Raw genomic sequence first — 27,909 nt, 5'->3', positions numbered from 1 at the left:
CGCCGCCAGCCCCGTCCCCCGGCGGGCCTGGCAGCGCGGAGCTCGGCTCGGCCGGGGCCGCCCGGGTTAATCGCGGCGCTCAGGGACTGACCGCGCACTCGCACCGGCCATTCAGCGCCATTCAGCTGGCTTAATTGAGGGGAAAAGCCCTGGCGGCGGTTCCTCCTGCGGGGCCCGGCCCGGCCGCCCCTCCCGGCCCCTTTGTTCTCCCCGCCCCGCAGCCCCGGCCCGGCCGCGCTCCCCACGGGGGCCACCGCGGCCGCGGGGCCCGGGCCTCAGGCGGCCCCGGGGGGCACCGGGACGCGCAGCCCCTTTGTCCGAGGCGCCCGGGGAAGGCCGGAGGAAGAAGGCTTCTCATCCTGCTCTCCTCCGTCCTGGCCTTGTGATGCTCGGCCTGGGCTCCTTAAGACTCACTGGCTTTATCTCCTCAGAAACACTTCTTGAAATGTCAAGGTTGAGGCAGTGCTGTTGTGTCTGTTGCTCCATGGCCTGGCAGAGACACGCTCCTTTTAGTGCTGCCAGGCACCTCAGAAGCAGCCAGGGGTACCTTGCCTGCTCCCAGTGCCACAGCTTCACCCATTCTAATGCCTGTGGTGAGAATGCCAGGAATCTGCCTTCTCTATGTGTCTTCTCCTTCCTCCAAAGAGAAAGACTATGTCTGTTCCTGTTCCAAGTACCACTCTGAGGGCTCTGTCTCACCTCTGTCCCCTTTGAGGATAAGGGTACCACAAAGTCCTCCTCTACATGCTCCGACCAAACAACAAATGCGGCTGCACCCCTGCCCGGTCTAGTTAATCACAAGTTCCCTCTCCAGGCAGCAGGAGGTTAAAACACCCCCTTGACTCCGATTACAGAAGGAAAGGGGTGTATGTTCCTGAGCCACTATTGAGAGATAATGCACACACAACGTGTCTCTTGTTTCATCACTCTTTCAGAATCAGGATTAGTTTTCTTTCTTTTGGCATAATCTAACATGTCAAGCACAAGCTACTAAGAACAAAATTTCCCCCAAAGGAAATTTCTCTTTCTCATCTTCATGTGCCATATCCTTAGCAACCTACTAACTGCTAAGCACACACTTTGCCCCGAGTCCCAAGCCATGGGGGGCTCTGGTGATCTGAGGATGAAGCAATGTTCCCAAGTTCTCCTCCTCTAACAGACTTTGTTACAAAAGCACCAGCACAGCCTGCTTTATGCTCCTGTTGTTGGGTTTAGGGAGGTGTTATGCATTAATCTGCAAAGGGTATTTTGGCAACCAATGTCAAAACAAAATGTTTTCCTCTCAGTCTGTATGGATGTAGTGATGCTGCCTGTGGACACCACCATCCTGTGACCAGGATGGGCTGTGGGTGTGTGTGCTGCCCCTGCTGCACCAGCGGAGCTGGGGAGGGCAGTGGCTTGGCTGTGGGGTCTGGGGAAAGGCACGGGGCCTTAGAAATGTTCTAGGGTCAAAAAAGAGACTTGGCGCTGCTTCAGAATTTGTTTTATCAAAAAATAGAAGTGAAACACTCATTAATTTAAGGCTCCTCTATTTGACTGGAATTCTACCAATTGTATTTCTGAAATCCCAGCAGGAGCCTGAGATACTGCAATGGAATGGAAATGTTACATATGGATAGTTCAGCAATTCCTTTGGGAGATACACAGGACACCACAAAAGAACAGGGAAGACAGTGCCTGAAAAACAGAGGGTTGTGTGAGGAGCATGTACAGTGTTAGTTTTACACCCTGATGCCTTTTGCAGAAACTCCTCAGCTCTTAAAATCCCCACTTACACCCTTGGCCCATTCTGTGTATCTGTGCCTGCAACACCCATGGACATTGCAGATTCTGTGAGAGATGCAGATAATATTAGACTGAATAAAATAGCCTGTTGGGGATGGTGCCAGGCACCACAACCAAATACAAGAGGGGAATTGGCACCAGCTAGGACTATTTATGTCATATTGGGTGATGCCTGGGAGTAGCCAAACCACTTGCACAAGACAGCGAACGGCACACGCCCTCGTGCACTTTCAAAATCTGTTCTGCAACTTCCATCGTGGACAAGCACATTTTGCCACTCTCAAGTGGCAATGCTTGCTGTCATTTTAATATTATTTTTACTTAGTAGATAATGAGGTAAAATGATGAGAAATTCCCAGAGTAAGTTGTTCCTTTTCCCATCAGGGTTTGATGAAAAGCTGACACCCTCATTCCATTCTGGGAGGGTTTAGAATCAGTTTTATATCCTTGGATTCCGAATGTATCTCATTCTCTATGGGACACATTAAAATCCAGCTCCTTGCAGCCCTAGGCTTTGTTTTGTTGCGTATTAACAGGAACCAGACCTCAGTCCTGCAGACAGATATTTTGATGCATTTCCTCCTATGTCTGTCTTGTTGTTTCTTGGAGGGTTCAAAAGCCTCTAAGACAACACACAATGGTCTTTTCCATTACTAATATCTAAAATTCTTTGGGTCCATTTTAAAAACAAGTCTGATTTGGTTTTACATTTCTGTAACAGAATTTTCTGTGAGCATTATTATGTTATTTATCCCCATGCTCTTTATATCAGGAATTGTGGCAATGAAGGAGACTGGAGCACATGCCATGACTCCAGATGGGCAACTAGGTCCCAGATCTTAAACCCAACAAGATTTGGCTACATCCCAAACAGCTCCGTTCCTACTCCATTGTTACTCTCTCCCTCGAAGTATCTTACACCTTTTAAATTCAGGTGCTTGCAGTTTTCCATGCTGCAGAAAAACAAGCAGAAATGCTTCTTATGGCCAAAATTTGGCACAAGATCCAGAGGTCTGGAAAGGATTTATACAAATGTACGCACATGCACGCACACAGGCACACAGACGCATTTCTATATACAGCACCATTTTCTTAGCTACTTTTGAAATTATAGGAGATGATAGGAAAGTTTGAGGCTTTGGACACTTTGGGCATATCTGTTAAACAAACGTACTTTTGAGCTTGGAGCTGAATTTTTGCAGGCCTTGCTCTGTATTGTGCCACAGCTTTTTAGCAGGTTTTGAAAGGCTGAGGTTTATAAAGCAGCCACTGTAGCTACTGCAAACCTGCTTAGGGAACCTGCATGCATCTTTACTTAGGAATCTGTGCATTTTATTATCCGTGTATTTTTTAAATTTGTTTCTAATCTGCCTGTCAGAATGTGTGTGTTTTCACTAGGGCTGAGACCCACTGATGGACAATGATTTCAGGCAACATATACAGATAGGTGCATGAGATGTACTCAGTTGTAATTAAACAGCAATAATGGACAATTGAAAACAAGCCTGTTCCTGTGTTTAAGAAACTTACCAACAATTCCTATTCAAAAGAATTTTTTGGTCATTTTTCTCACGCTGTGTAGAACAGAGATAGCAATTTTTCATTACTTTTAGCATAAAACTTGTAGGAAATGAAGAGGGACTTGTAGATATTTGGACAGGAAAAGCTAATTAACAACAGTTTGTCAATGCTAATTTTCAGTTATATTCCTAACTTTTTATTGGATTTAAGCTCGGTTCTTAATGTTATTTTAAGAGGGTTTCTATGGTTTGCTGTATGCACAAATAAATGAAAATCTACTTTTGGTCTACAAGATTATTTTGCTTGGCATTCAATATTTAATACTTCTTGATAATTTTTACAGTGTTCTTTTCTCACAGACCTTCTTCTTGAGCTTGATTTCTGCATGTATATCAAACACTGCCATTCCTCGATTTCAGAAGGATATGGCAGAAATGATAATTCAAACTAGTATTTGCAAACACTTTAAAAAAATTGAAAACATATAAATAATTAAAAAGATTTTTCATTTGGCATGCCAGTGAATATGTTGTATTAACTGCTTTATTTCTGTAGCTAGTCAGATTATAGTCATAATTTGCTGTCTGGTAGCCACAAACTTCATTTCCTTTATAGTGTTTCATTTAATGGTCTCCCTTGTACTCTACAGGGTTTAGTTTGATGGAGGAAATAATTATGATTTTAACTAGTCTGTTCCATTGAGATTTAACTGGAATGTGTTGTGCAGCTCTCTTTGTGTGTTCCAGTGCAATTTATGGTGATACCAAGTACAGTAAAACCCTTTACAGAGCTGAGGACAGCTACTGTCCTCCCACAGAAAGTGGAGAAGTTCTGTGGAGGTGGAGCAGAGGGGAAAGGAAACAGAGCTGACATTTTTAAAGCCACAGAGGGAAGGGCAGGGTCCTTGCAGGCTGGTTATTGTAAGGGAATGGCTGGAAGGTGCAGAAATATGATCCAGCTGTGCCCAGGTGGGCAAGAGGCCAATGGCCCCGGGCTGTGCTCACCCAGTGCTGGCACTGCTGGGGCACCTCCAGGGCTGTGGGCAGCTCTGGGCCCCTCCTGACAGGAGTGACACTGAGGGGCTGGGCATGTCCAGGGCAGGGACCGGAGCTGGGGAGGGAAGAGGGAGCTGCAGAGGGGCTCAGCCTGGAGCAAAGGAGGCTCAGGGGGGACCTTGTGGCTCTGCACAACTCCCTGACAGGAGGGGACAGCCGGGGGGGTCAGCTCTGCTCCCAGGGAACAGGGACAGGACAAGGGGAAATGGCCTCAGGCTGGGCCAGGGAAGGGTCAGGTTGGATATTAGGAAACTTCCCCAAAAGCAGAGGTGTTAAACCCATGTCCTTGGAGGGATCTCAAAGCCATGTGGATGTGGCACTTGGGGACACGGGTTAGTGGTGGCCTTGGCAGTGCTGGGTTAATGGCAGGACACAATAACCTCAGAGAGCTTTTCCAAACTAAACTGCTCTACAAATCCATGAAATGGAGCAAAGGCAGGTAGGGCTTGTGCCAGTACATGCTGTGGTGTGTCATTTTAATTGCTGCACTCGGGGAAATTGAAACAGTATTGGTTGTGGAGCAAGAGATTTACAGGTCTTTTCTTCTTGTTGCCTTAAGCTTTAAGCTGCAATGAGAACGACGGTGACCACCTGGACAGAGACCAGCAATACCCCAGCAATCAGAAAACCAAGCGCATGAGGACGTCCTTCAAACACCACCAGCTGCGGACAATGAAGTCATACTTTGCTATTAACCACAACCCCGATGCCAAGGACTTGAAACAGCTAGCTCAGAAAACTGGCCTCACCAAAAGAGTTCTTCAGGTAAGAGCCATCTTTTGCCTTGGAAAGTAATCAAAATATCAGTTTTATATTTAAAAAGCCGTGGCTTTTTCTGCTTTTCAAGATATCCTTAATAATTTGTATCTTCTCTGAGACTAAGTTAATTCCCAGAAAGTACGAGAAAAGTTATTTCTTTTCAGTTTCTCTCAAGCAGATCACTTGGGTTCTAAATTTAATGAGAATTGTGAAGGTTTGGGGCCCTGCTTGTTTTCCTGGAGTTCTTTAATTCTGGTGCATGTTTTAGCTTCCAGGCTGCTGTAGAAAAAAAGTGACTTATTTTAGTTACTGTGCTCACTGTACATAGAGAGCTTTTCCTTTAGAAATTCAGAAAACATGTCAATGCTTACCTTTGTTAGAAATTAATCAACAGTTTGAATTCATTTTATCAGGACAAGGAGGAGGGCTTTTTGTTCATAACTGAAGTGGACGTAAATTAAATGTTTCAAAAACTTACACTCATAGTTTAGTAACTTAGAATGAAACGAAACTGCATTTTAAAAGTACTTTTTCTTGCTCATGGGAACACACTCCATTTGAGCTATAGTGGGAAGGAAAGGCAACAGTATTAGTTGATGCAGCTGCATTTTAATTTATAGTTCTGACTCAAGAAGTCAATTTTAATGAGCACTTACCCCAATGCCTGTACCTGGAGATAAGCTTGGGCATATAGGAGCCATGGCATTCCAGGATTTATTGCTGAACGTTTTAAATGGGTCTTAATTGTAGAAAAAGGATTTGTGACCTTCCTAGAGACAGGTAGGGCTGCGAGCCCCATCCTGGGAAGCATCGTGGACAGCTCACAAGTCACAGGCAAGTGGAGGGCAGGAGACAACTCCTGAGGAAAACTGAATTCACTGGAGCGATCCTGGAGCTTTCAGAGCTAACACCTGCCAGAAGAAGGAACAAAGGTTTTGTAGGCTTCCCAGTAAAATGACAAACCGTACGCAATGACTTCCCATGGCTATGTCCTCACAGCTGGATTGGGTTTGTTTTCCGAGCCTGATTTGCTGTGCAGGAACAGATTCCTCTGGCAGAGGGAACATCCCAGCACCTGATGTGGTGTCTCACAGCAACTGTCCTTAAACCACACACATGGCTGAAGTAATTTACTGCATTGGTCTATCCTTAGACTGACCCTTCTCCTCTATTTTACCCTCAGAATTTAGAGACTTTGGTAATACCAATTCACACCTGAATTACCTGAGAAATGGCACATCAGTGTCTAGGAAGTGTCTTTCTCTCAATTATCTTTCTGTTCTCTCTTGTCACTCCACACCAACTTTGATTTCCATCCCTCTCTTCTCACTGAATGCGTCTTTCCTTGCATCTTTTTTCCAAGTTATTGTCTCTGTTTCTTCCTATCCAGAACATATTTCCTTGTCTCCAAAATTGGACTTCACCCCATTACTCTTCTGTTCGTCTTTCAGTTTCTCCCTTGCTTCACTGCTTCTTCATTTTGTCTAACACGTCACAATTTGCAGTTTTAAGGTGCTTTGGTGTTCTTCTTTTGTTTGTTGCAGAACTATACAATTCCACCAAAGTTTTGATATAATTTTGGTATTTGGTGTTTCACTTTACTTTCAGAGTTAAATACTTCTTTATGTCCAGACTCCTTTAGCTGCAGTAGTGGAAGACAATAGCTGGTGGTGAGGATTGTTCCCTGGGGATGATGCTGTTGGAGGCAATTCTAGAGAATGGAGTGACACTTTGTCTGGTATCACTTGAGTTTTCCCACCTCTTACGAGCACTCTCTAGTCATGGATGTTTTGTTTGAAAGTTAATTTGGGCCATGAGAACACGAACTTGTATTTTGTATGTTTCAGAACCTTTCCACCCAGTTGGTTTATCTCTACCTGTGAGTGACAATAAAGTTCACATATATGAGTTTTAGGGTTGCTCTTTGCTCGGAAAACTCATCATGATGTTGGTTACTGAGACAGTGTCACTTGTTAATTCTTTGGAGCCAGAGAGGCTGGCATCCATCTGTGTCACTGATTGAACACAAAGTGATTCACTGGCACGATTGATGGAAACCAGCACCATTAGCAACAGCCTGTCCCACATCCCAGGGCTGTTTGCTGGTGTAGGGGCACACCTGCCAGGAGCCAGAGCTCTGCCACACTCCCCAGCAGGTGTTTGTGAGCTCTGGGACCTTCTGTGTGCTCAGATCTCCATTCAGCTGGTGAGGGATCCCGGATCGGTGGACACATTTCATAGAATTTATTCTAAGAGGAAATGCAGGGAGCAGATCAGGAGAAAGGTGTACTTCCTAAACGCACAGAGCTGAGCTCCTGGTGATTTAGGGAACAGCAGCAGAGCCCTTGCTGTAGAGACAGCCCCACATGTTGTGTAATGAGGGGACTTCATAGAGGAGCAGAGAATTTGAGGATTTTGTAAATGCTCTGTGATACTGGAGTTGGAAGCCCTGACTGATGTCTTTGCTTTCTATACAATTTGTCACCAGCTGCACATGTCCAGTGGTGGATGGCCTGGAAATGTAACACTGCTTCTCAGAATGCATTTCCTTCAATGTCTTTGTAATGCACACTCGAAGTAGCCACATTCAAACATAGCAAACTTATTTATATTTTAACACCTATTTTTATTTTGTTTCCTTTCAGTTTAAGTTTACATTTGCAATTTAATTCATATATCTCTTGCACTACAGCTGGGGAACACAAGCCCTTTATTGTAAGCTATCATTAGTAATTAATGGCCCCAGCTAATTGGACTAACTAACCTAACTGGTATAAATGCTGCTCTCTGGGGAACTGACCTTTCTGTCTGTGAGTTCAGGAAAGGAAGGTGAAGGTAGGTAGCCCTGAGTAGGTGTGGTGTATTAGCTGTAGGTATGTACTTCTTTCCCCAGATGTCTGGAATAAGATCATCCACAGCCCAAGCACTTCAGGAACATAAGGCATCATTTTTCAGTGTGTGTCTTGTACACCACTTATTTTTTCTTGAATCAGTCCCCAGTAAAGTCACTACCAGAATCCTACAGAAATCACTGCATGCATTTGGACTCTGCTGGTCCAGTTTCCAGTAGTAAACAAGGTTAAAATATTTTCATCCCATGTGGGGACCTTTAGTGAAGGTTTGCTTTAGGCTACAGGCTCTTCCTGAGCCCCCATTCATTAAACATGTCTTTGAACAGTTATTAATTACAGCAGAGTCATCACAATGTGTGTGCAGTGAGTGAACATAGCCTGCTTTGTGGCGTTACTTCCTCTATGTACATCCTCCACTTACTACTTAGTGAAATTCAGAGAGCCTAAATGCCTCCAGGTAGCTGTGTGAATGAGCAAAATTGGTTTAAAAATTTGTTTTTAGCAGAAGCTGTTCACACAGTTAATATGTAACAGATGCAGCAATGGAGGTGTTACAAACCAGAAAATAAAGTTATCTAAGGTGATGATGCCATTAACTTCGGTATCCAAATCCCTCACAACACTTTGTGTGTTTATTTTCAACACTCCCTTATCTTATGGATTTGTTATTTCATTCCGATTTGACTTGGTAGAGACAAAGAATTTGCTCCACAGATCACTGAAGAGGGAGTGCAACCTTCTCCCCTCAGTAAATATAATTCTGCCTAAGTGCTGAGTGCCCAGCTCCACGCATGCAGCCCCGCTCACCGGAGTGTGGCAGCAGCAGTGGTGGGTCTTGCAGCTGCTTTTCATTTTCCACTGGCAGTTTTGGTCTGTATTTTCCCCTTTGATTTGAAATAGCTCAGCCTTGTACTGATACAGTTGGACAGAAACTCACTAAATACTTCCCAGTGATTTTGTTTATTCCTCAGTCCTGAAGGAATTGTGTAATTGATGTGAGATAAATCCTTCTGGAAGGATTCTCCCAGTTCTGCGTGTCTGGGTGGTTATTTCTGCCATGCCCTTCCAGGTGCACGGCCTGAGCTGCCCATGGGAGAGGCGGGGCAGCCCCGAGAACAGCCCTGGGAACAGCCCCGGGAACAGCCCCACAGCCCCACAGCCCAGGAACAGCCCTGGGAACAGCCCCATGGGCAGGGGAACAGCCCTGGGAACAGCCCCACAGCCCCAGGAACAGCCCCACAGCCCCAGGAACAGCCCCAGGGGCAGGGGAACAGCCCCACAGCCCTGCTCCTCTCTCACCACTCTCTAACACGAAGGCTTTGCTGAGGATGTCAGATTTAAAACACATGCCAGAATGTCATTATGGTGGAAATAATGTTATCCCTTCTATCATTAGACATGGTGTTCTCAGAATTCAAATAATTAGATGTATTTTCAGTAATTATACAAATATTTATTATTATACAATTTTAAAGAGCCTTGTAACCATTAACTGATTAACCTTGACAATATTCCAGTGGAGAGAGAAGTAAAAGCAGTCATATAATCTCTATTTTCAGATAGTACTTGCAGGATTATATGATATTTCCATGTCTAACATGAATTGCCACTAATAAAGAGACAATGAACCATGTTATATGTGCAGCTCCTGAAAGCAGTATGGGTGGTCACTGGCAAGGGCAGCTGAGCTCAGGTTTTCATATGAGTGGAAGATGAAGGGAAATCCATAAACACCAGGAATCTTTCTCACTTGATGTACTACATGTTTCCAGAGAATACCATAGAGCCTCTTGCCCTGGTAAGGTCAAGGAGCAGCTGGACATTTAGGAGAGTGTCATGTTTCCCATATTTGGGACTACTGAATATAAAAATATGAGTATTTTAATGAATAGAAATGTGAAAATATGCAGAAGTAGGTGTATCTACAGCTGGCCAACTGGTTTGTCTGTTCTGTTTTAATTATGCCATGGCTGCATGAACACACACAGCGACAGCGGCCAGCTCCAAACTCCGTTTCACAGCTCTTATCCTTTATACAGTTGCCAGAAGGTATTTTAAAGAAACCAATCACTAAATTATTTTGTGGAACAAGTAGAAATGATTTCTACCTGAAAGGTAAGAAGTCCTACGAAAGTTCCAGTTGCTGTTTTTGCTGTTCCTGAGCAGTTGGTGCTTGAGCCTTTGTGGTTTGAGTGACCAGAGCAAAGTGCTTGGCTTCACCCACAGCCCCTGCACACGAGGGGCTCTGAGCAGCCCCACGAGAGGAACTGCTTGGGAACATGTCAGGCAAAAACATCACTTTGGGCTTTGCCCCTTTTTGACCACATTGCTGGTCTGTAGCAGGGTCACTGCTATACTGGACTCTGATAAAATTGCGGGAATATTTTTACCTGTGCTGGTTTAAGAGAACTTTCGTATTTAAAACTGATAAACAGCCTTTAAATGAGGTGTTTTAACAAAGCAAATGGCAATATAAACTGATCTAAAATACTGAGCTTTCAGAAAGCAGGACCTGTAGGGATGTGATTTATGCATGGTCCTTGAATTTGTGCCTGAGGATTATTTCCTTGTGGCATTCCCTGGAGAGAGTGTGAGAGATAGGGTGTGCACATTAAAGACCTTTGGCTGGGGGAGAAAGCTTTCCAAGGAAGGAAGAGTGCTCGATAGGGGGAATTTGGAGCTGGAGCATCCCTAGACGTGAAGAAAGGAGGGGAGAGGTGAAGCAGCCGGGGCAGGTCCATCAGTGGAGACTGTAGTGGGAGCGCCGCCAGCTCCGCCCGCCTTCCTGCGACCTTCCCTCCCTCCTTCCTTCCCTCCCTCCCTCCTTCCCTCCCTCCCTCCTTCCTTCCCTGCACTCGGCTCGGAGCCCGTCCCGCGGCAGGGCCAGACACCTCCAGAGCCAGGAGCAGCATCTCTGCACGGGCTGCTGTGTCCTCAGGAGTCCCACACACTCACTTTCCCCGTCCTTCACTCAGATGAGCCAAGAATGCAAGAAGTAGAAACCTTGGGAAAAAAATTCTGTGCAGTTGCCCCTGCTACTGAAATCACAGTTTTTGATGTAATGTAGATCTTTAATACCTTTCCAGCCCCTTTCCCAACGTTATAACACTACTGAAAACATTTGATAAAGGAAACAGGCATAGGCAAAGGAAGCTGGAGCATTTGAGAAAGAATAAGAGAAGAGCAAGAAAGCAGGCCAGTCCTTTGCAAAGAGGGGAGCACTGCAGGCATGTGAGGGAGCTCCTGGGGCAGCAGGAGCCCGTGGGAAGGCAGGGTGCCCTGGGCTATGCCAGCAGCACTTTGGTGGGAGATGGATGTGAGGTACAAGGGAGGAAACTCCTGATTTTGTGCTCATCAGGTGCGTGGTGTTGGCCTCACCCTGACCAATGCTGCTGGGATCAAGGGCTCTCGAGGATTCTGCATGCTGCCAAATTTCTGAGCATCCTTTCACACACCTTGTGCAGTCAGCTCAGCCTGCCAGCCTCCATGCTCAGCCAGCTCCTGGCCCAGGCACACTGTTTGCAGGGATGGAAGGACAGGGAAGAGGGAATATTCTGCAAGCAGAGGCCGTTTCTCATGGCTAGAACTACTGTTATCTGTTACCAGTAAAAACGTCCTTCCTAGTTCCAGCATTGATGAATTTGTGAATATGCTTTTGCATTTTTCAACTCTGCAGGTCTTTAAATGCTGCCCTGTTATATTAAACTGTTTCAGGTTTGGTTTCAAAATGCTCGAGCCAAATTCAGACGGAACCTCTTACGTCAAGAAAACACAGGGGTGGATAAGACTTCAGACTCAACCCTCCAAGCAGGGACCCCATCAGGTCCTGCCTCAGAAATATCCAATGCCTCCATGAGTCCATCCAGCACTCCCACTACTTTAACAGACTTGACTAACCCCACTATGCCAACTGTGACGTCGGTCCTGACATCAGTGCCCGGGAGTCTTGAGGTTCATGAATCTCGAAGTCCTTCACAGACAACTCTTACAAATCTTTTCTGATGACTCTTTCTTAATAATTTCTTTAAAAAAGAAATTATTCTTAGCTGAAATTCCAAGTGTATTTTAATAGAGGCTTTGAGCAACTGACTAACCACAATTAGGATCTCTCCTAAAAAACAGAAGGAAATGTAGTGTTCTGGTATTATGGAGTATGGACTGAAGAATAACTTGGAAGATCTATTGCAACACAACATTTGTGTAACTGTACAGTTTTGTGGACTGAGCAAGGGAAACAGCAATTAATTTAAGTTGGCTAAAGCTTCTGTATTTTCAAAGACTGCCATGTGCCTTATATACTGTTTTATCTACATTCTTTGGATTCCATGTCCACTTCTCTCTTTTTCTCTCTGTATATTTATGACCAGGGCAAAAAATGTTAAAGAGTTTGTTACTTTGAATAGTCCTAAGCCTTTCATTGGTTGCTTTGTTGTTTTAGAATTTTAAGGTCGAAGTCTGTTCGAATACCAGAATTTGTAAAATCTAACCAGTAATAAAACCACTTATGGAAACTACTTGGTAACGGCTGCAGTTACATTTAACATTAGTGTCACAATCCAGGTAGGCTGACTGGATCCAAAAGGGTTAGAAAAATGCACTTCAAACACAGTGTCCGCCTAGGAAAACCCCTAAATATGATGTACACATTCCTCTGGTTCCCAAAGTATTTATGGGTGAGAAATCCAGCTTGTACAACAGTCTAGGTACCTTCATTGTAGAGAAATAATGTTAGTTGCAGGTAGAAGTTATCAGATAATGTTAAAACTCAAATAGAAGAACAATGGTTCATTTTGCCACGTGAAGGAAACCTGACTTCGGCCAGCATGCAGGAATGTTGCTTTTGTGCAAGGTGTGGCTTGTCCCATGTCCTGGAGGCCAGCGGGCTCCCACAGCTCTGTGGCCACAGCTGCTCCATCACCAAGGTGGACACTGGGAGAGCTTTGCCCTAGGAAAAAGGCAGAAGTATTTCAGGTTATTTTACAACATCGGTGGGCAAAGTTGAGGCAAAATTATGTTTTACAAAGTCACAGCCTTACATTTTTTGTAATTTTTTGAAGGAATAAAAAGCCAAGGAAGAACATATTATTGATACTAAAAGTGGTTATTCCTTTAATGATTATGGACCTTTCAACACAATTGAATTCCTTCTCCCCAAAAATCTCTGCAGAATGGAACTCATATTTTGAGTTTTTTCCCTATTGTTTTTAAAATTGCTTTTCTGTAATAAAAGAAATACCTCAGCAAAGTTTAAATATGTATAAGTACGAGTCTACACTATGCTGTTTGCCCAGTAGGTTTAGAGGTTTGGAGTGGTACATAAGATGCAGATGGTTGTTCCTTTTCAAACCTGTTCCAATCAGTTCTTTCAGTCAGATGTTGGGTTGTACTGGCCAGCTCTCTCAAACTAATCCCTCATTCCCATTGGATCAGAATTGCTAAAAGATTATTCTAAATAAACAGCAAGATAGATGCCAAGATTTGTGTTCTTTGCCCTTCTCAGGGCATTGAAGATGATTTTATAGGCTGGACTTTTTCTGAACAGTGTTCTGGTTTTAAAAATGCTACATTTATTCACCTTTCTGAGCTGCAAATTTGCTATTCTTGTGCAAGCCAAATTCCTATCAAGATCAGGGAGAGATTTCAGAGCATGAGGAGAATGGGACAGAAAAGCTGACATAATTGGGTCATTTATTAACCTTTTTAACACTTCAGCTTAAAAAACTCCAGAGGTGAGCTATGGGCAAAGCAGGACAGTCCTCGAAGCTGGGAACTAGCTGAGATCTGTGAGAGGGATTGGGGGCTGGTCAGCAAACCCACGGCTGCCAGGGTCTGTTGAGTTTATGCACAGTGATGAGACATTAAAAAAGGTGGTTTGTGTTGAATTTATAAATGTTACAGGTTTATCCAGGACATTTTTCCTCGTGATCCAAATGTCTGATAAGGATGTTGTGCTGGTTGGTGGACTGTAACAGGTACATATCTGCCTTTCAAAGCGGTTCTGACACGGACATTCTGCTGTTTGTAACATTTTGTTCATTGTCAATCACTTTGGAGATTTTTTTTTTCATGGTAAGCTGGATCTTTTCTTGATTTAGAAGGCAATTTTGGTCCACTGTTAAATGGTTACAGCCCATAATTAAAACCCTGTGTATTAACCTGTGAACAGTTTAAAAATACAGAATCCTGAAATCTGAAGTGTTACGGCAAATGTAGCGGAGAACAATTCCAATGGTTCTTTAAAATTGTACTGCTATTATTTGTGATCTTGTACCTTAACTACCTGAATCCATGTGGATGGAAATACCTTTCAAATCAATTCTCAATATTGCCTTTTCAAACACCTGACCTTCATGAAGGGGAATACTCTCATGTTAATCTTATCTGAAACCTATACGAGACAATTAGAGAAATTGTCTGGTCTAGTCAAATCAGGGATTTTGCATATAAATAAGAGACAATATTCTATGTAGGGTCTTTATGTAGGTGCATTAGGATTCACTCTGGCTCCGATGACCTATGTTGTCCCCATGACTGTTTCAATCCTGTGGTATTGTTTGGTTGTTTAGAGCTTGTTGGTTTTGAATGCTGTACATTTTTTTACTACTGCAATCCTAATGTTTCTTCACATTCTTGTACAGTTCCACATTTGATGTATTAGTCTGAAATTCTGTTAAAAACATGAACAAAAATGGAAATGATATTTCTTTGGAAGTGTATTTTTACTGTATATCTAATTTGAACTAGTTGAACATACTTCTTTACATTTTGCATGATAGGTGTGTAGTTCATTTTTTAAATATGAAAGAGACTTAAAAGTAACTTAGAACAAGAATATAATGAAACTATACAAATATGGAAATACATACAATGATTTGCTACTTTTTGACTCAAGAAGCTTTTTGAAGTACATTTTACCTAGTTTATTTAAGATAATGCAGATATTCTGTCTCTGAGTTCATACATAATACAGAATAAGAGGAGATTATGTACTAGAAAAACTTTCAGGTCACCTTGGTACTTACCAACACACTGGATTATTCTTGTCAAACAGACAATGGACAATGTATTTTAAGAATGCTGAATATATTTTGATCTACAGCAGAGAGGGATGGGATGGCTGCAAGTGATATGTAATCACAGCTTAAAATTTATTGACTCTATTAATGACTACATTTCATAAAACTTAGTTTTTTATTCAAATTATCTAAGTTTGGGAAGAGAAGACCAAGGATCATTATACTAATGAAGAAGCTGAATGTGTGCCCTGGAAGCAAAAGTCAATTTATCAAACAGACTATGGATGCAGAAGGGGCCTCCAAGATATTTTGGTTTTCAAGCTACCTTTTCCTCCTGACTGTTTAAAAACCCCATATAATTAGGCTGCTTTCCTATAAGTGTTTGCTCTTTTTTGTCTGTTTTGTCTTTTTTGTTGGAAGGAAGCTTAGGCACCTGTAAGAACAATCTTCATCTAAAGGAAAAGGAGAAAAAGACAAATCAAGCCAAGAACCAGGCTCTGTACTTAGGTTGAGTACTTGGGTGGAGTTTCTCCTGCTCCCACAGGGATTTACCCCTTCTGAGTAAGGAGGATTTATTCCATCCCTGGTAGCAACTAATTTGCGTCTAGCTGAAATCAGCCTGTAGATGGGGTGGCCTGTGCCTCTCTGAGGCCCCTGTCGCCTGCTCTTGCCCAGGCTGCAGGTGAAACACCTCTGCACACAGTGGGGAGCACACCCCAAACAAATTCCTGCCAGCATCAGACCTGTCCATGGCAGGGACACAGAGCCCAGCCCAAAAATCATTTCCACTGAAGCAGCAAACACTGACAGGCCTAATAGATAGGAATTTATATTACTGCCATTGCTGCTACACTTGTACTCTCTCCCCCCAACCTTTCAGACCCATTAAACACATGCTGCACACACCATTCCACCCGGGAAAACCAGAGCTGAGCTGGACCAGGGCCATGGGAGGCATTTATCAACTCAACGGTTCCTTTTCTCAAGGACTGGGTAAAAAGATACACTGGGCATTTAATGGATTTCTTCTCAGATTAGGATGAAGTTAACAGCTCTTTTTGGCCTAATAACTGGATTTTTGTAGCCAGTAAATATTTTTTGGGTTTTAATTTGAGCAAAACATAGTACTCAAAATGCACAACCTGCTATCAGTAAATTCAGACCTTGCAATATCATTCATTGTACTAATGCGTGACACTGTGCAAATTATTATTTCTGCTGAAAACCACTTCTGTGCAAATTCTTCTTTGCCCTGTAGAAGGCATGGCTCTGCACATGTATTTACACAGCTTGTTTACACGCCACTGTATCAATTTATTACATTGTAAAATTCAGCACTTAACAGGAAGTTACACTTTTGCAACAACATCTAGAAAAAAGGAAATAATTAAGCTTTTTGTTAAAGAAAGAAATCTGTTCTTTCCCCGGCATAGTTCAGCCCAGCAGCTATGGGGGGAAGAAAGCAACCAAAACAAGAGGGACACAAATATTTAGAATGCATAACTTCACTCTGTGGGGACCTGTTTTAATTGAGAAATCTCAGTGATACCTCTCTCCAGTGCACCCACATCCAGGGGTGGTTGGTGCTGGAAAGCCAATCTGGATCTGCTGCCCTGCAAACACTGAAACCACCACGTGTCCTTCTTGCAGTGACACCAAACTGCTGAGGCTGTTATCTGCCCATGGCACAGTCATTACTGTGAATATAACACTCCTTAGTTACTACTCAAAACCAGTGAGAAGATCCTCAGGCTTTGGTAATTCAGTGTTCCTAGAAAAGGGTATTGATTTTCCATGGGCATATTGGTCCAAGCCAGAGCAGCAGTGATAAGGAGCTCTAATCCATGGGCTGTTTGTGTTGGCTGAAGCCTGCAGCAGACAGCCAGAGATGAATCCTTCCCTCCACAGAGCTAACCCCACATTCTCCCAGTGGCTCTCCAGGCACAGATTATACCAGCTCTCCTTGATGACTGAAGGAAGGAACGAGTCCAGGAGACATATTCATGTTCTTATCAGAGTGCACAGGTTCCAAGTATTCTTTTCTGATTGCAACCTCCAGCCCACAGAAACTGCATTCTCACCAACCATTTCTTTTGCCTTCCCACATAATTTCCTTGTGTTTGATCAGTCATTTTTGCTGTCCTTCCTCTGGAAATGAAGACTAACAAAAGAGATACTCTGTAATATGGCTTTGCAAGCTGTGATTGAGCAAGAAGCTGATGCCAAGTCTCACCCGAGTCTGGGCAGATATTCTGGGAATGTGGGGAAGAGCAATTTCTGAGAGGCCAGTCTGTCACCCATAGACAGATAGGAGGCTAAAAAGATATCATTGCTTGGACCAAATCTACCAAGATATCTCATCTCTTGAACCCAGACCTTCTGAGAATTTGTTAGTAGTCCTATGAAACATTTTGAGGCAGAAGAACACTTTATTTACCATTGCTTGTATGATTATCCCAGACAGGCAGTTTCAGCTCATTCCCACTTTCTGCTGGAGCACAGGCTGTGTCTGGTGGATTTAACCCTGCTGACCACAGACTTGCCTTTGTTAGTTCACATGCACGGATCCCTTAGAAGTAGCTCAAAAGCTATTGTATCCACTTTTGTTCCTGTATGATCTGACCATTTCTGAGCGGCTGGCAGACAAGTGTGAGCTGCCCATGGACTGGGGAGAGGAGAGGTTTCCTAGCCAGGAGCTTGTGCTTCTCTTTAAAGGAGGCTCTTCCCCGCGGTGCTGGCTGCAGTGCTCACCTTCACCTGGCCAGGGCTCCTAGGAGAGTCCTTGGGATGGCCCCTGCCAGCTGCTGATGCATTTTGGAGCTGATGTTGTGCTTAAAAAATCAGTCATGGGTGTTCTTACCACCTTGCTCAGTCACCTCTAGCTAATGCAGACCAGACTTTCTCCATTTCATGCCCACTGGTGCTGACTCCTCACCCGGCACGCTGAATGACAGCAGAGGTGACACCACAGCCAGTGCCACTCATGCTACAGGAATAAACCCAAGCACCCCACCCTGAGAGGCTCTTTAATGTAACCAGGGCCATTTGTGGCCTTCATTTCTCTGTCTTTTCCAGCTCTGCCCCTATTGTGTGTATGGAATTCAGGAATCCATGTTAGATTAATCTAAAAGCTGTACAATGCTATTTTCTGTTATTCTTTACTCTTTAGCTCCCTGAGTGCAGACAGTTCCTACTCATGTTTTGTGTCCATACTCTCTTTTTCTATCACTCCATTTTATCCCAGAGATTATAGATTGTGCACATCAACACTCACTGGCACTGACAGGATTCTCCAGAGTCCCTTCTGGCTATTCCAGCACAAAAGAGAAGTCTCAGAAAAGACATTGGCAGCTATTTGCAGAACTCCTTTCTCCTCACAAAACAGCTCCAGCTCCTGGGGATCTGTGGTGGGAGCACAAGGTGTGTTGCAGCCACTTACATGCAGGTACCATCATTATCAGCTGCCTTGGAACAGACCAAAAGCTGGGCTGCTTTTACAAGATCTGCATAAAAATATAATCCATTTTAATTCTAGAATTATACTGGAGCTGATGCCAGGCATTAGAGGGAAGAATGTGTTTCTGGCAGGACTCCAGGTATTTCTGTTCTTTCTTTTTCTGCCTGTTGGCTGGAGCAGAGGCCAGGGCAGCACTCCTGCCTCCTGCTTCCACCACAGACGCTCTGTGGCCAGCACAGGGAGGCTGGCCAGAGGTTACTTACTGTTATTTTGAGAAAGTGCTTTGAAGTCCTTGAGTGAACAGTGCCAAACTGGAGCAAAAGGCAAAGTGGAAGTCATTACACTTCCCATGGGAGGCCATGAGAAAATGGCACTGCAGCAGATGAGTGTGACCATACGTGTGCCCCTCCAGCCTCACCTCTGAGTCCTGATTGCTGCTGACCCAGCCCTGCCGATGACAGGAGGGCCTGGGTTACATTACTTTGGAGAACAGAATCCAGAAACTGTTGCACCGCCCTTCAGGGATTTGCAAGATATGTGAGAAGGCCCAAATCAATCCCACACAACAGCCTCAGAGGAACTGGGATTGGAAGGTACTGAAGGGGATCTCTGTTTCCCAGGAAGGAGGCACTAGATCCTAAGCATGATACCTGGAGATGAGAACGCAGGGACCTGTGATGCAGGGCTGTGGGAAACTGAGCACAGCCAGCACAGGTATGCCTGAGAGCATGAGCACTCTGTCCTCTCCCTTCCCTCACAGACAGGTAAGTCCAAGGAGCTGTACAACTGAAAGAAGGCAAAGACCCAGTTCTGTCCAAAAGCCACGGAGCAGGGTTTGGGAAGAGCAGAGGGCCTGGAGGTCAGGATTCAGCATTCCTGGGATAAGGAGAAGTCACTGTGTTGGAGGTGATGCCACCTCTGGCCTCCAGGAAGGCTTTTGGTTTGAGGAACAATTTCAGATTCCTGCACAGGTCAGGAGGAAGCTGTCTCGGGTGTGTGTGACAATACCTGACCATCCCACCCTCCCCTGGGGGCTCGGGAAGGGAGGAGGTGCGGGTGTCAGAGGGCTGTGTGCTCTCTTTCACACTGCCAAGTGCTCTGGCACAAATGTGAAGGACACAAACCCAGTATTGCACGTGCTGCCTTTGTATCCCAAACTGCTCTTTGCTGTTGTAAGCTGGCTCTCTTCATTAAATGTATTTACTTAGCAGCAGATCTGTTGTTACATATGAATAATTGACAAGGAAAATGTCACTTACTGCACGGGTGCCGCACGATTCTGGCTGCTGAGTTTCCAACACTACAAAGCCTGGAACAGGAAGCTCTAAACCCAATTTCACCTTTTACAGAGTCTAATTTTGGGTATGTTTCTTATCTTGGTGTGTTACCAAACTGTTGAAAGTGACAAAACCAGATGTCATAAAATGCAGGGAAAATGCAGCTGGACTGAACCTCGAGTATTAACAAAGCCAATTCCCTTGACAGACACTAATCCTATACCTTCAAACCCAGGAAAGATTCAGTTAAACTCACAATCGTTTTATAGTCTCTGCAGAACCATAGCAGCTTAGGGATCCTTTGTTATTCCTCCATAAAGAGGAAAGTTATAGTGAAAGTGCCCTTCTGAAGTTGGGTGTTTTTAAATACTAACGTTTATTGCTCTGCAGTTTCTCTTTATGTGTGCACAGAGAACAAGAACACACCTCACTTCGCAGGCCTATTTTTGGAAACAATAAAAGAGCCCTCTGTTAATAACTGGTTACTCTTTTGCCATTTGCATGGCTGATCACTGTTAATGATCCAGCTAACGGATCCATTAGGGAGGATGCAAGGCCTGGGTTCTGCAGGATGGGCTCGGGGTCTCAGGAGTGCAGCACGTGTCTGCAGAGCTGTCACCTCTCTGGGAAAGCTCCTGTGGTGGGACACACCAAATCCCCCTGTCTGGGTCCTGTGGGTCAAACCTGTCCATCCCCACCGTTCCATTAATCTCCAAAATTGGGCTGATGGGGCCCAGCTGCAGAAATTTCTGTGGATTAACTCTAAATCTCCAGATTCTCCTGCTGCTGAACATAGTCTTTTCCAGAGCTCCTGCTTTGGGCTTACAGTTCTCTACACAGAGGCACAACACCAGGAAGCAGGCTGGTGTTCAGACTTCCTAACAGTTTCTAGGAACCTTTAGGATGCATGAAGAACAAAAGTGAATACCTAAATAACAACTCCTTTACTGTCCTTACTGCTTTTGGACACAGATCAAGACTGAAAGCAGTAGTCTGCAGCACATAATTGTGGGGGTTTATCAGGTGACCCCCTGATCATTTCTGTGGAGTAGCCAGGCCCCGTTCCCAGGTGGTGGCTGCCCCAGCAGCCCCTGGCCCACAGCCTCTAGCCCCGGGCTCGGTGGGACCCCCAAAAAGGCAGTTGGAGCTGGCTGGGAAACCCCCACATCATCTCCTGACTACTGCATTGGACAAAACATCTCTTAAAAAAAGCAGCTGTGCCTGTGCTTTCCACAAGACCATCTCTGCTGTTTTAAGGGGGCATGAATGAAAAATGAGTTTATGTGTTCTTGGCATGGCATCTGGATTGTCAAAGCGTTGCACTGTCGACCCTGAGTAAAGGTCTGAATTATGACATAAAAGGAATACCAACAGATCAGTTTGTGTTGTTGCAGAGCTCAGCCACAGATCCGTGTGTAGGGAACACGATACTTTGCTTGCAAGCTGAGCCCTGTGCATCTCACAGGACATTAATGCAAAAGTGGGAAAAATCCAATCTTAATCTTCTAGAGAGTGAAACACTGATACAACATGTCATGCCCTGTCATCACCTGTTGCTAAGGGTTGAGATATTCCCAGTGTCAGAAGGAGACTGTGAATGAGGAGTGCATTTTGATGAGTGCTGAGGAGGGGAGATTCTCAGGAACTGTTGGAAATTCTGCTGTTTTATAGTGTATAAAATATACCTGACCCGAGGCAGCGGATCAGCAGGGCAGCCTGAGGTGCACACACTGAAAACATCTCCTTTTGAGCTACTGACACATTTAGCAGCTGCCAGTCAAGGAGGAGAGCTGATCCTCTCTCAAGCAGACCTCCTCACAACCTATTGTTGCAAAGGCCTAAAACGTGGCTCCTTCTCCAGCGTTCCCTTGGCCCAGATGGAGCATCTCTTCCAGCTTCACATTCTCCTTACATTCCTCTTTTCATCTTTTGTGTGCCGCTGTCTCACTTCCACCTGCCTCCTCCCCAGTGCCACCTGCTTGCCTCTCTGCCTTAGGCTCCTTTGTTCGTGTCCCTTGTCCCTGCTCCCCGAGGAAGGCAGCACGGGGGGTGCATTGTCCCAGGCTGCTCCCCCAGGGCTTTTCTGACTCGCTTGTTATTGCAAGCGCAGCCTGGCCTTGCGTCACCAGGGCACCCGCGGCACAGACAAAGCCGGGAGCGGAGGCAGCAGCGGGGAAGGAAGGAGCCCCAGCAGGCAGGGTGCCAGCACAGCAGCGGCACAAACACACACAGCCCTGCAGGATCGCCGGCCTCCAGGGACAAGCAGGGCCACGGAGTCGGAGCAGCACAAGCCTGAAGCTGTGGCAGCTCTCTACACCTACACATGGAAACATATGGCAAAGCCAAAGAGTCACAACATCTTTATTTCATAACCAAACATCCATCTTGCCATTCAGTTCTACTGGCAGCTCGGTTGCCAGCTGCAAGAGTGGGGCTGAAGTGCTGCTTCCACCTGAATTTGGCAGTGTCCTTGGATTGTGAAGGGTTCTGTGCTGTGTGTGCCCAGGCTCCTGGCCCAGGTGTCCACCACCACAGTGCAGATCGGTAATATTTACATTAGTAGGGGTTCCATTACTGTTGTTAGTAATAGTAGCAACTTGATGCACTGTTTTCTGTGCTGTCTGGGAAACAGGGATTCCATTCCTAGGATTTTATACCTGGGATTGGGAATTACAGTCCTCAAGTGCATCCGATTGCAGTTCAAACTATAATCACAGAATGGTTTGGGTGGGAAGGGACCTCCAAGTCCACAGTTCCCATCCATGCCATGGGCAGGGACACCTCAGCAGTGAGCTGCAGCAGTCCAGCAGGGGCCACAGGGTGTGCTGGGCCAGCATGAGGCCTCTTCAGCTGAAACCACACCTCACACCAAGGCCACACGAGTGCTCCCTGCACAACCTCCGGGGAGCTGCGGGGTACAGGAATAGCACAGCCTCACTGCTGTGGCCCCTGAGCGCCATTCCTTGTTCCCCAGGGAGTTGTGAGTACAGGATGCAGCCCCTGTCTGCTCTGCAAGAACCTCCTGGGGGTGAAAATGGCCCCATTTCTCTGGAAAGTCAGGCTGAGATTGCCTCCCTCCAAACCACAGAGGCTTTTGCAGTCTCGTTGCACAAGAAAAAACACGAAGGAAGTTCTGACTGTGTCACTGCAATAGGGAGGCTCCGGGAGGCCCTGCCCACACCCGCACAGGGTGACACCTCTGTGTGCTCGGCCAGGGCTGGCCAGGGCTCTGCTAAACTCCTGCAGACTTTAACCCCCTGCAGCATGAAGGGCTGCTCAGAGGGTCCCCTGACCCGGAGAAAGGCCAGAGGCTCCCCCTTTCCCACAGCCTGCTTGAGCCTGCAGTGTGTGTAAAACCTGTACACAAGCAGTACAGCTCCTGTTTGTGGGCACTGAGCAGAGCCCAGCAGAAGGACTGAAAGGCTCTGAGAAGTGGGGGCTCAGCGAGTCTCATTTAATTATGAGAGTGGTGCTGGCTCGGCTCAGCCCCACCCACATGCCATTTCACGCCTGATTTCTTCTCTGATTTCTTTGGGGAAAGAGAGGGAATTCGAGTGCATGTAATTTGGGTTAACAAGACGCATTATATGCAGCCTCATTCTTGTAAAAACTTTCACAGGGAAATCACCCAACCCATGGAGAGAAAAAATTCTCTCCTTATTGTAATTTTTCCAAGGCTAATCAAACTCTCACCATTATCCTATTGATCACAGGGAAGGTTTGATTTTCTACCGGTTGCCTAGTTAAGGTACAGTAGCTGTTGCTTGGCTTACTCCATGCTGTGAGTACAACAGAGATCAACCCTCCATTTCTATGCTCCTTTTTGTCCCTTTCCTAGATCCCTTTTCCTTCAAAGCTCACCTGCCTTTTGCTTTTGTGGTGCTCTACCTGCATTTCGCCTTCTCCTCTATCTGTGGAGCAACAAAAGGTGAAAAGCTAGGTTTGTACAATTAAAATTGTCAGAGTAAGAATGGGGAAAAGCAAAGATCCTGAACAGGTTTGAAAACAGGAGGCAAAGAAAAAGTTAGAGATGAATGTGGCATCCCCCAACAATGCGGACAAAAAGATTCCATGTCCAGTCCCTGTGGGTGTGAGGAGCAAAAACTCCCTCCAGCTCGGAGCAGTAATGATGAGTGCGAGCCCTTGGGGGTGCTGAGCGGCCGGAGCTGGCTGTGAATGCGCAAGGTCGGACCGTGCCGTGCTTTGTGGCTGCCGCGGCCCGCGCTGCTGCGGAGGGAACGGGCCGGCTCCGTTTCAAGGTGCAGCCCCGTCCCCCCGGGAGCAGCTGCTGTGTGTCAGCGCAGCACGGAGCCCGGGCACGGCTACACAAGAGCGCCGTGCTGGGGAAAGGTGCGGGCTTTGCTTTGCCTTCCCATGTGAGGGTTTCTTTGGATGTGTTTTGTGTCCCTTCAAGTCACTTGGGAGTTTCGGAGAGCCAGAGAGAATAGCTTTTTCTGTCATTATTTGATAACCAATACAGTTCCCTTTGACCCTCTCCCCTCTTCCCAAAAAAGAAAGACCAGCTCAGCATTGTGTTATTTTTCAAAGCCTTTACAAATTAAGACAGTAACATGGAAATCCTCGTTGGGTTTCAGTTCATACTTCCTCCCATGCTGGGCTGAAATGGGGATTCTTTTGTGATGGCTGTGCTGCTTATTTTTTTAAAACCTCCTGAATTTGGCACACTGCCCTACTTTATTTTCTTTCCATTCTCTAGTGCTGCTCCCATTGGGAGGCTCATTCGCTTCTAATGCACGGTGTTATCTTTTGCAAGTTGAACTCTAAATCCCCGTGTTGTTTTTCCTTGCTTGTTATTCAGGTGTGGGGAATCTTAATGATGTCTCTTTGGCTGGTGGATGCTCTGACTATGTGGCTTTAATTACTTTTATTAATGTGTTTTATAAAGTAAATTGCAGATAAATGTAGATTTTAACTGCAGCTTAGAGGTGGCACATCTGTGAGGCCGCACAGGCTTTCATTTGGGGGTGAAAGGCACAGCAACCCCTTCCATAGTGAGAGGATGTTCCCAGGTGCGACTGAGAGAAGCTTTACTGAAGCAAAAGCTCCAAAACTACACACTGGCACCCGCTGTGCAGAGGGACAGGGAAGGGAGAGGGAAGGAGCAGGACAACCTGCCAGGCTGTGCAGGCAGTCCCAGCAGGGCAGCAGAGGCAGCAGCCCAGGCTTGGCATTTGCTGGGGATCTTTCCAAAGCCCCGGGGGCTCTGGCCATGCTCAGTGCCGGTGCTGAGGCCAGTGAGGGCAGGATAAAGGGACCTGCCCGGGGCTCCGTGGCCCCGGGGTGCATTCCTGCCCAGGGGATGGGCTCAGGGGCAGCTGGGTGGGCAGTGAGCACAGACCTGGGCAGGGAGAAGGAGAAACACGACTGGCATGGAGAGAGGCTGAATCTCTCTGAGTGCTCTGGACAACCAGGATCAGAGGATTTAGGAGAGCAAAATACGTACTGGTGTCTGTAGTTTGTCTGGTGTTCTATTGAACCAAGGGTCCCATGTGAGCTGTGCAGTAAGCAAGCAGTGAAATCATCCAACAATGCCTTGCAAACTGTTCTGTCTCTGAACACTGCACCTCTTGGGCACTGGTTGTGTTCTTCATCCCAGGAGTTCCTGTTACCTTGGACAACACACAGCCATTGCCAAAAATAAATAATTAAAGCTGGGTGGTGTCTGAGTCATCGATGTATTTAGAGGATGGAAGCTGGAAAACAGACCAATGGGTTTTACAAAGTGGCAAATCTCCAGGCTGCTCTCGCCTTCCTGAGCCCTTGCCCTTCATTTCTATGCAAGAGACATTCTCAGTTTGGGGGATTCTTACCAGGAGCTTGTGAGAGAAATGTTGAAAAGGGATTTTTCCAGGTTGCCTTTTCCGTCTTCCTGCTGCATTAGCTGCAGGAGGTGAAGCTGCTGTTTCGGCATTTCTTCTTCAAAAGCTACATCACGTAATATCGCTGAGATCACAAGGAGATGAGGAGAAAAATGGCCCTATAGGATTTTTGTTAAAAAAGGATCCATCCATAAAAGATGAAAGGTTAAATTGCTTTTAGAAATACAGCAGCGTTTAAACAGGTGAGGATCCTCGGAAACGGAGTTTGGATTCAATAAAGTAGCCATGCAGAAGGGCAGGAGAAAGCCTTTCTTTGGAGGGAAATGTCACACTTTAGTGTTAATAAAATGTCTAGTGGTATAATAATAATGATAGCAATCAGGAGCCTTTATTTTTCACCTGGCAGGGCTGGTTCATGCGTGTTTGTTCAAAGCTACCTGCAATTCAGGAAAGAACAAAAAAAGAATCAGGCATGCATTGACTGAAAAATATCAGAGTGGAAGAGAAGAGAGCCGGAGCGGCCCAAGACTCCAGAATGTTACTGGGGAGATGAAGAGTGCTGAGCCCAGGTGGCAGGACATTTTCTTCCTCAGCTTTTTAGATGTTGCCTCCTCGCAGCTGTGTTGTAAAGACATCGCAGGAGATTTACAATCCCAAAAGAACACACAATGAAAATGTCAAAAGGAAAAGGCAATTGCAAACAATAGTTTTGCTCTGGACTGGCCCCCTCTGTATGCTCCTTAGTGGTGATGTAGCACAAAGGCAATGAGCACACAGCATTAGCTACTCTTGCATCTCTTGTATATTGGTCAGGTTTGATGTGTCAGAAGTTGGTGGAACAAAATTTGTTCCCCACCTGCATAGATGTCACTTACAGCTTTCTGTGAAAAGAGAGGAAGAGCAGGAAACATTGGTCTTTTGGGGGCATACAGTGACACCAGAGGGGATAATATATAACACACCAAGAGATCTAATTATTGATTATCTGTACGCATAAAAATGTAAAAATATCACTTTTCTTACTTGACCTCTTTTCCCCACTAGCAGTTCCAGGGCATTGCTGGCTGTGCCTCTGTGGCACCTGGCTGATCTGTCACCCCAGCACGGGGCAGGGCAGGGTGGGCAGTGCAGATGCTCCCAGCAGTGTGTGACACATCTGGTGTGTGAGGAGCTGCCAGCCCTGCAGTGCTTGCTCACGTGTGGAGCTGAGCCAGGGCTCACATCTGCAAGGACCTGGCTGCTGCCTCCCACAGAACTAACAGGCTGCAGGGACTTCTCTGCTCTAAACTCTCCTCTTGGCCTCATGCAGCAGGCTGTGTTAGCTGCAGCATTCATATTTATACTTTAATATTAACATCAGCCCACATACTCCAGCCCCAGGAGCCAAGGCTCTTGAACAGTGCTTGCACGCTGCAGCCACAAGCACTCACTCCAGCGTTTTCTCTGAGAGACTCCTCGACCAGAGATTTGCTGCTCATGCTGGCCCAGAGTGTGTGTTGATGGGGAAGGTGCCAGCTCTTGTCAGTCACTAGTGTTGTCATGAATTAGCAGGGGCCACACAGGGTACAGCCATACGTGTCAGCCTTGTGAATGAGCGCTGGAGCAAGATGCAGGAATGTGAGATTCTGCTAAGACAGAGTAGCAGGGAGGAAAGGAGTTCCCGTGGCCCAGGAGCTGGTGGGTCCTGCTCATCCAGCATGTCCAAAGCACAAGCAGCCTTCCCCCACTCCCCTATCTGGTTGCTGCACTAAGACCTGATGATAGCACTGCTCCTGCAGCAGCTGGGAACATGGGGGGCGTTTTTGGTGTCAGCAAGGCTTTGTCCTTGGGTTTTGTGAAAAACAGTGGGTTTGTGTACATCGGGACATATAAAATCAAGCAACTCAGGTCAAAGAGTGTACCAGGTGCTAGTAGTGACACTGCCCCAGTTTGTTTGTGTGGTAGAGCTTCTGTCATCCAGAGCTGGAGGCTCTTGGGCATGCTTTGGCCCGGTGCCCCAGAACACACAGCCCTTGTTGGGTTTTACAGCCAGTTAAACTCTAGACATGTTTCTGTGACAGGCTGACTCACCAGTCTCTTCCACCCCTCTGGCTCTATTTCTAACAACTTGCATGGTTTTGTCACATGCCATTGGACAGTTTCTGGTTTTTGAGCCCAGCTGCTGGACTCAAGACACTGTGTGAGGAATTGCAGTTGAGACAGCAGGGAAAAAAAAATCCCAGCACTTAGTTTTAAGCTGTTGCTATTTAGTGCTTTGAGTTACTCTTTTGTGGGCTCATGAATACAAATGCATCAGTTTTTAAAGCATTTTCTTCTAACAGTAAAAGAAGTCTCACACAGTGGTAGA

The 27,909-nt window shown here is 45.8% G+C and overlaps 1 protein-coding gene across 5 annotated transcripts in view; it reads left to right on the top strand.

The window, feature by feature from the left end:
* Positions 1–14,670, top strand: part of LHX2 (LIM homeobox 2) — a 33,679-nt gene extending 19,009 nt beyond the window's left edge. For all 5 annotated transcript variants that reach the window (XM_030961447.1, XM_030961449.1, XM_030961446.1 and 2 more), the window contains exons 4-5: positions 4,921–5,126; positions 11,687–14,670. In XM_030961447.1, the coding sequence (XP_030817307.1) occupies positions 4,921–5,126; positions 11,687–11,974 (494 nt within the window). In that variant the 3' untranslated portion in view covers positions 11,975–14,670. The remainder of the gene's footprint in view (positions 1–4,920; positions 5,127–11,686) is intronic.
* The last annotated feature ends 13,239 nt before the right edge of the window (positions 14,671–27,909 follow it).

The sequence above is a fragment of the Camarhynchus parvulus genome, chromosome 17 (assembly GCF_901933205.1).
Source record: "Camarhynchus parvulus chromosome 17, STF_HiC, whole genome shotgun sequence".
NCBI classification, from domain to species: domain Eukaryota; kingdom Metazoa; phylum Chordata; class Aves; order Passeriformes; family Thraupidae; genus Camarhynchus; species Camarhynchus parvulus.
The sequence above is the reverse complement of the archived record's forward strand: the minus strand, read 5'-3'. Positions and strand labels throughout refer to the sequence as shown.